At 35.2% G+C, this 9,467-nt stretch overlaps 1 protein-coding gene across 1 annotated transcript; it reads left to right on the top strand.

Moving 5' to 3' along the window:
• Positions 1–409: 409 nt before the first annotated feature.
• Positions 410–8,689, top strand: LOC141826695 (peptidyl-prolyl cis-trans isomerase PASTICCINO1-like). The gene is made up of 4 exons (XM_074713978.1): positions 410–526; positions 8,069–8,170; positions 8,254–8,325; positions 8,408–8,689. Exons 1-4 carry the CDS (start codon positions 410–412, stop codon positions 8,687–8,689), a joined length of 573 nt encoding a protein of 190 aa, XP_074570079.1.
• The last annotated feature ends 778 nt before the right edge of the window (positions 8,690–9,467 follow it).

The raw sequence follows: 9,467 nt of genomic DNA on the forward strand, positions 1-9,467 counted from the left end.
TTTTCTATAAAAATGGGGGTTTTGGTATTTTGAAATGAAATGCAAATTTAGAATTCGGTAAATGAACTAAAATGCAAATTTTATTGATTTAAAATGGAAATGCTTAAAACTATACATGAAACAATCTTTAAGTGCAATTCTTCTTCCTCAAATTGGTGGAAATCAGAAATCAAACCAAAGTTGTAGGAACCACTAATGCTAAGCTCTACACATCATCAAACAATGCGGGAAACAACTAAACTGAAAAAACCAGAAAAGAACTCTCCGGCAGAAACAGACCCCTTGCACGAGCTTCAGGCGTCGGATTTGTTTTCTTCACTTGCCCCGGTCACTCTTTTGATGATGAAAGGATTACTCCACAATCCTCCGAGAACCCCCCAGAGAATCGCGGCTTCGAATTGATCTGCGGATGGCTGGAATTGGCGAAAACAGAGCACGGAGCCGCCGGCGAAACCCTCACCGTCGCGTCTCCTCCCGCAGCCGGAATCCACCCAATCGGCCGGTGCTGAACTCCTCAAGGACCAAGGTACGCAATGGAAGTGGTTTGGGAAGAAGTGGCTGCCCGTGGAGGTACGACGCGAAGCAAGGGACGGCGTCGGGACGATGCACAGTAGCGGCGCCCGATTCTCGATTAAACTTCTGTTTATATAGTTAATCCCTGATTAATCATGAAATCCTGGCCGTCCATTTTGATTTTGATGATCTGAACTTGATCTAGGGCTTTAGGGTTTGCGAAAAATTCTGGAATTTTGATCGGGCTCGATCTAGATCATGTCCTCCATGTTGGCTTGATCAATTTGGCAAATTTGACTCGATTTGATCTTGGTTGAGCTCGAACTTGATCCGATTTGAGCCCTAAAATCAAATAAACTCAATTAATGTAAAATTTACCATCAAATCATAGAAATTATAATAAAATCTTCAATTATACCGCATAACAATTTAATTCACGATTATTTTATGTAAAAATCAAATTAATTCATAAAAATTTAACGAGGAATTACCTCCGTGTTTTTTTCATGTAAAAATTGCAGAAAACCTCGGAACACCCTTGCCATTGGATCCGTGCGAAGATAAAACATAAAATACGTTCATGCACATGTTTAAAACCTAGATCTACACTAGATCTACAAGATGAGAACGTTACCCTCGGTCCGTGCCCTTCGCGTATCCCGCTCGTCCAAAAGGTTGCCGAATCTCAAGAGCTACACGCGTAGTCTCCTCTATGGTATCCACTCGGACAAAATGGGTGGAAAAACCGAAACAAAAGGTGTGCTAGCACCTTAGCTTTGTTTGGCTAGCAAGAGGAGAGGGAGAGAATGATGACATGGCAAAAAGTCAAGTCAACATTTATGATGACATGGCACAAAGTCAAGTCAAACTTGACTCCCAAAATTTCTCCTTCTCAAGTCAAGTCAAACTTGACTTCTAATCTCCCAAAGTTGATCAAATCAACTCCACTAGTCTAGTTTGGATTACACCTAACCCAACTTGATTCATCACATGAATCTAATCCTCTTGGTTCATCACATGAACCTAATTTCCACCTAATTGCCCTTTGAGTGTGACCCTATAGGTTCTTGTAACGTTGGCAATGCCCTAAACTCATTTAGGTGCATAAGTAGTGAGCGGTATCTAGCAACACATCACTACTACCCAAGCTACAAGAATGTTGAGATCCAACATCACCTTGTGACTACTAATTGTGACTCTCACAATATGTGACCATGTCCTTCTATCCTTGATATCAAGATTGATTAAACCGAGGCATAGACCGTGTCATCCTCTAATCAATCTATGTCTTGAACTCCAAGTAGACTCACTCAATCAAACGAGCTCAACATCTCATGTTGACTCATTTGGGCATGGTCATGCACTTTAGTGGTCTCACTCTATCAAGAACTAAGATATCACTCCCGTCATATAGGAGGGATAGATCCCATCTACATCACTCACATCCCACTACATAATTTGTTACATACCCAGTAATCGCCTTTATAGTCCACCCAGTTACGGGTGACGTTTGACGAAGCCAAAGTATGTAACTCCTTATGTTGGGAACCATGGTGACTTCAGGTCTAAGGACTAATAGTCATACTAATAGCCACATGAGAAAGTATATGACACTCATATAACGATCCATGATACTTTCTCATGGCGGGTCATTCAGTATACATTCTCCAATGCATACCCATGTGTCAACTTGATATCTCATATCCATGACTTGTGAGATCAAGTCATCATGTTGACCTACATGCTAGTCTCTATGCATTAACATTGTCCCTGAATGTTAATACTTGACTAGGAATGCTTTAGAGTAGTGTTCTCTATATCATCTCACTATCGATTCAACCAATCGATTGATATAGATATGAACCTACTACTCAAGGACATTACTATACTTAGTTATTTGGCACCAATACAAGTAAGTATAATAATCACAATGAAAATGCCTTTATAAAATAAATAAAATATGATACATTGAGTCCATACATCAATCATCACATGATGATTGGCTCTAGGGCTCTCACTAACAGTATTTCACAGGTGAAACAGCATCTTTTCAAACATTTTCAAACAAAAGATCTCGACAAACTCAAATATTTTTTAAGGATAGAGGTAGCACAGTCCAAAGATGGGATTATCATATCCCAAAGGAAGTATGCAATGGATATTCTAGAAGAAACATGCATGTTAAACTCAAAAACAGTTGACACACCTATGGATCCTAATGTCAAGCTCATGTCAAATCATGGGAGCCTCTTCTAGATCCTGAACGATACAGATGATTAATAGGGAGATTAAGCTACCTTATTATTACTCGTCCGGATATCTCTTTTGCAGTAAGTGTAGTAAGTCAGTTTCTCAACTCTCCATGCAAGGAACATTGGGATGCTGCGATACACATTATCAGATATATCAGAGGTGCTCCAGGAAAGGGTCTTTTGTACGGAGACAAAGGACATACTCGAGTCGTAGGCTATTCTGATGTAGATTGGGCAGGATCTCCTATTGATAGGAAATCTACTTCTGGTTTTTGTGTATTTATCGGAGATAACCTTATTTCTTGGAAAAGCAAAAAGCAGAATGTTGTGGCAAGATCCAGTGCAGAGGCAGAATATCGAGCTATGACCATAGCCAGTCAAGAGCTTATATGGCTCAAACAATTGCTTCAAGAGCTAAAATTTGGAGAGGTTACACAAATGTCACTTATATGTGACAATCAAGCCGCCATGCATATCGCCTCGAATCTAATTTTTCGTGAGAGGACAAAGCATATTGAAGTCGACTGTCACTTTGTCAGAGAAAAAGTTATATCTGGTGAAATATCTACTAGTTTTGTTAACTCACAGGATCAACTAGCAGATATATTCACCAAGTCACTGAGAGGTCCTCGAATTGACTACATATGCAACAAACTGGGTACATATGATTTATATTCTCCAGCTTGAGGGGGAGTGTTAGAATATTTAGGGATAAGTATTCTGTTAAGGATAAATATTCTATTAGGGATAAATATTCTATTTTTCTTTATAGAATAATTCTCCTAGAATAGGTCCCTATATTCATGTATAAATAAGGGCTTATTTCTTGTAATAAAGCATGATTTCATATTATTTTACAGTTATTATCCTGGAAATATATATATATATATATTCGATATCGTATCGATGTTTTGATACATGGTATCGGTAATGGATTGGAGTTAAAGGAGGAAGGAGATGAAGCATAGGAAGGAGACATTGTTTGTGTCGTATTGCATCGAGTATGATTTTAAATCTTATACTATGGTGAGAGAAAATGGTCGAAACATATCATTTTGATAAATTATGAAAACTTGATATCACTCAACACTGACAATGTCTCCTTTGCTTCATCTCCTTTCTCCTTCAATTTCCAATTTGTCACTCATACATGCATTGGTTCGTTGAGACGATACTAGGATAATATCTTTTGTTCAAGACCAAAATTACAACAGGCCTCGAAATTTTGAACCTTGATGCTAAATGGTATTGAATTTCGGTGATTTATTAGAATGATACATTTCGACCATTTCGTCCAACATGGTACAAGATTTCAAACCATGGATGAAACATTTCATTTGATTAAATATTGATATTTTGATTTTAATTTAATTTACTGTCTCATTTCTATATTCTTTTATTTTAGAAGCAAACAAGTCAAATAGAAGAAGTTTAAAATAAAATTTAATCATAGGACCCATGCTCTTGCCAGGAAGGATTCTTTTAATCTCGATCTCATTTCTTTTTTATTTCTTTAGATCATTAGCAAATGAATGGTGTCATTTAATATCTCAATTCAATTTGAATATCAATAGTCCCTCAGACTAATATGTCAATGTGTATCCAACTGACACTTTGTATCCACCAACATAGTTAACTTGTATCCTACCAACATAATTTGGGTTTGTTGGTTGCACTTTGCCATTTATATTTCATCTAATATGATTCTTATCTACCAACATAATTTGGGTTTGTTGGTTGCACTTTGCCATTTATATTTCATCTAATATGATTCTAAACCCTCTTTTGAGCTTGTACATGTTTGAAAACAATGTTCACAAGCCTAGGTCGACTTACGTTTGAATAGCAATCACATTCACATGTTGTAATGTCAATTTATCGTAACTTTGTCAATTAAATAAATACCATCTAAAAATTTATATAAAAAATACTAATTTCTGTGAGGAGTTGGAATCCTACTTATATCAAAAGGGATAATGTGACTGGGATGGTAATCCACTAAGGTTGATGTTGTGCGTATGAAGTGTACATTTAACAAACTATCAGTTTTTCTTAATTACCTAAGTTAACATAACATGTTTGGGAAGCACAATGAAACTAGTTAAAAAGGTAGGTGTATGATGAATAATTATTCTTATGCACTTATGCATAGTTTGAATCATAGGATTCATGATTCATACTGTACGATACCTTACAATTACATTTTTTAAAACAATACAATTCTTGAAGTGAAAAGAAGCATGAAGATTTAGCTCTATTCTATATGATTTTATACAAACTTTATACTATTTTTAAAATAAGCAAGAAATTGCATTGAAATCTAACCAACTAAAAGGAAATATCATTAAGAAATTAAATTAATTCCATCATAATTGAAATTAAACCAAATTCATTAAAAAAAGAAGAAAAGGACTAATACAATTTACATTAACTATAAAGCTTCAATAGATTGGAATCTCGAAGTCAATGATAATGAAAGATATGAAGCGGTATATTTTGTTTGAATTAGCATCATGTTACTCCATCTATACTATTATGCTAGTAAATGAAATATTATATTATTTTTAATATTTTTAGATTTTAAAGCTATCTTGAATAAGATAGAATTATTTTTTTTAACATATTGTATCTTTTTTATCTGAATCTTACGATTCACATTTTAAACATTTTAAATTTCATCAAAATGACTTGTAATGCCAACCTCAAGTGAACAATATAACTTCTCTAAAAATGATATTGACTCACATTGAAAATGCAACTATAATTTCAATATTAATCAAGATGTTCATCTCATTATGGTCATTGAGAATCCACATTTTTGACCATTTTCCTAAAAACTAAAGTTTTGATTTTTTTTTTCATGTTGATGTTCAAGTGACTAGCCAAAATAAGAAGTTCCTGTGTCAGTATTAGTTGGTGCTGGTCTGTGCCAACCAAGTGGAGTGGAAGAGGCAAAAGAAGAAGAGGAAGTGGCTGAATGCAAGAGGAAGAAGAGGCAGAGGAAGGAGAGGCACAGAGAAAGAAGAAAAAAAATAGAAGAAGAAGCAATGGAGCTAGCATGAAATGGTATTTCAGTCCATCATTAATATATATTCGTGTCGATATCCTAGCCTTTCCCTTTGAAGTCTTTAGACTTGTGACAAAATGGAAATAGCCTTAGTAGGTGTTTTGTGTGGTTTGAATTGAGAGGAGAGGGACATATAGTAGTAGCCTTGAACTGGAGAAATCATGCCTATTTGGAGAAAAATTGTAGAAACTTAAGTATCACGCCTAAGGGTTTCGAGGCATCACATCATAAGGAGATTGCATCACACAACCTAAAGAATTCTCAAAAATGCAATTTATGTTTCATATTCCATCATTACAATAGCATACATATTTATACACTAGTAGATAAACTCATAGAAATCATAAAGGACTCATCAAGATTCACATAGGAAACATAAAGGACTTATAAAGACTCACATAAGAAATATAAAGGACTTTTAAATAATCTTAATATACTCTCATGTTCCAAGTGTTGGAAGTTAAAACACATTAGAATTGCTGGAAATTTATAGATGACTTTTGACTTTCAAATTTTAATCATTTGTAATTGATGAACTTTATATCATTTCCCAAATAGGCTCATCATTTTCTGAAGTATGTCAAATTAAAAGTTAAGCTTTGAAGTCTTTATTTCAGCATTTATAAACTTTTAATGGATATTATCACTTGTTTGCATCATTTGGCTCATCTCTTTCACTTCAATTACACTGCTCATTCACACTTGCTTACACTATTTCTCCATCACTATATACACAAGACTCGTCTCTCAACTCACTCAATTCTCAATTCTCAAGTTATAATTTCTCCTCTAGAGTTCTTGTATCTTTCTCTCCTCGCTAAAGAGTTCTAAGATTTTAGAAGTTCACCAAACACTCAAATTTGGAGTCCTATTTGGAGTTGTATCTCATTGTATCTTGGGAGACAATTACCAATAAACCATAAGCCCATGGGTGGTACAATAGTCTTTAAAAAAGGAAAAGGTTTTATGCCCTCACCGCGGCCTTAAATTTTCTTATCTGAGAAGTACCAAAAGGATACCTCTCCCACCCGAAGTGGTGCCTCAATAGTCAAAGGGGTGGGTCGAGAATCAAAAGGGGACATGATCCACATTGTCATACCGATGCTCCATTTTTTTTTTTGATATATTGACTTGCCAATGAGTTGATTGACCAGACCTAACCTGTTAAACCAATTTCATTAACTGAGTGAAATTTTAACAACACTATTGCTTAGCAATAGCTATTCTATTTCTTACCTCTTCCATTCTATGAACCAAGTGCACTATTAGATTATGACATCTTGGTTAGAGATGAGTAGGATGATTTTCATTTGCTCATAAAGTGTTCTCAAACACCATGTTGCATAAACATTTCATCAATCCATAAAGTGTTGGAAAATTCCATGTTGCATACACTTCACATTGTCATTCCATATTCTTACTTTCCTTGCCTTTCACTTATAGTTTTTTTTATAATAATTTTTTATCTATACTTCATGAGTAAAGCAATGACATGCTCTCTTTGGGCATTTATGATCATTCATCGAGAAATTTTGTTTATAATGACACTCATTTTGATTTTGTTATATGGAGTTGAATATTGGGTTATGAAGTAGACCCATAAGCAAAAGATGAGAGTCACATAGATGAGGATAATAAAATGGATATGTAGACATACGAGGATAGATAGGATAAAAATTGAGAACATTAGAGAGAAAATCGAGGTTGTACCCTCTAGACTAAAAATAAGATTATAAGACTAATATGATCCACCATAGTTTATGCATGAGAGTGTTGTGGGGAAGAGGTGAATAAAAATATTTTAGTGTAGCAAATATGATAATGCTATAAAATATATAAAATGATAATATAAAAAAATATTTTTGATTTGAGAGTGATTAGGTGCAAATCAAATATAGCATAAAATGAGAAAATAGGTTAATATTGTATATACATGTTCAAAGGACTAACAGATGCTATAGTTACATAAGTTATACATTGATTAGAGTAGATGCGTGGAACTATGGAGATCGAAGAAACTCATACTTATGGTAATAAAAGTGACTTAAATGATTTACATATTAGTACTATATAACCTTAAATAGAGTTCAACAGGCTGATTTATGTGTCTCATCTTGAATGATGATATGGTGTGGATAATTGGGATAAATTGCTTATGCCTTTACACATTTTTGGGAGTGTTAACATGAAGTAATTGGTGATGCAATTTGCTGATATCGTTTCATTCCAAGGGCAGGTGTTAGATGCTAGCCTTGCACATGTCAAGGCCTTGTATCGACGTGGCATGGCATACATGTTGCTTGGAGATTTTGTAGAAGCAAAGAAAGATTTTGAAATGGTATGTTATATCCCTTCAGGATTTACATACTTCATTATTTTGATTTTATCGGAAAGCATGTGCTAATGTTTCTAATCATCTAGATGATGAAAGTTGATAAAACTGCAGAACCTGATGCTACAGCTGCCCTTCTTAAGCTAAAACAAAAGGAGCAGGTACAGGCCTTTGTTCTACAATATATGTTTTTAGCCTATCTTTGACTTGATCATGATTCACACTTTTTTCTCCTTCAACTAGGAGACTGAAAGGAAAGCAAGGAAACAATTCAAAGGGCTATTTGACAAGAAGCCTGGAGAAATTTCTGAAGTCGGGAGTGATGTAAAAGATGGTAGCACTCCTGATGACTCAAAGCCTGAAACTCAGAACACCATGTTGGAAAAAGAACCTGGTGATAAGGATCACATTGATGGCAATGCTGCGGAGAGTATATATGAACCAGATAGGGCAGGGCTCCTCGGCCGGTTATGGCCATCTGGGAGGCGGATCTTTGCTGCTCTTGGATTGATGGCAATACTGTGAAGTGATGTTCTGTGAGTGAATATTTCAAACTTACAGATAGCTACTTAATTACCTTGTTGCCTCTCCAAAGTTGACCTTGTTTGGAGCTAGTAATGTAATTTTATTGCAGCATCTGTTGTTGTTGGTTGTTTGTTCTGTTGTTTCTCTAACCTCACAATTTATTTTACACAAGTTAATGTAATTTATTTTGTAAGTCTAATGTGTCTTGTATTCTATTCACATACTGGTCTTATATTGGATACTTCATGTAGGCAAAATGTTAATATAGTGCAACTATTTGCCTCGTCGAAGTCAAGGTTATCACAGTCTAACCAAAAACACATCAGCCGAGCTATGCCGGCCTTGTACAATTCCATCCACCTCAGGTAACTTAGCTAACTTGTGGTCTAGCTTGATTGAAGTGCATTCCGGACACTATAAGGTATTCATTTGGCTACAAGTCTTAAATTGAGGTTCAAGCCATTTTTAATATATAATTGATATAGTTCTATAATCTATCGTAAAACAACCATGGTATAATTGATGTATGCTAGAATTGGATGGTCGACCCAAAGTGGGTGAATAGCGATCGTACAATCTTCAAGGTTGATTCTATCTACTCGTGCTCCAAACTAGCAAGGTTTTAAACACGATATTAGTAGTGGAAATAAAACAAACATTCAATCAAACTTACCAAACACGAGCACATTAGCTTTAACATGTCGTAGCAGACAATTTTCTTTCTTAGTCAACTATCGGAGGTGGTGGAACATCTTACAAGCCTAAGATTACAAATGAA

This window comes from Curcuma longa, chromosome 1, assembly GCF_044706935.1.
Source record: "Curcuma longa cultivar G26 ecotype Majalengka, Jawa Barat chromosome 1, ITB_CL_G26_1.1, whole genome shotgun sequence".
Classification (NCBI taxonomy): Eukaryota; Viridiplantae; Streptophyta; class Magnoliopsida; order Zingiberales; family Zingiberaceae; genus Curcuma; species Curcuma longa.

Coding starts and splice junctions, on each gene's coding strand:
- LOC141826695 (XM_074713978.1), top strand. CDS start 410: ATGGCTGGAATTGGCGAAAACAGAGCACGGAGCCGCCGGCGAAACCCT. Junction 527..8,068: donor TGAACTCCTCAAGGACCAAG/GTACGCAATGGA, acceptor TTCCAAGGGCAG/GTGTTAGATGCTAGCCTTGC. Junction 8,326..8,407: donor AGCTAAAACAAAAGGAGCAG/GTACAGGCCTTT, acceptor TCCTTCAACTAG/GAGACTGAAAGGAAAGCAAG.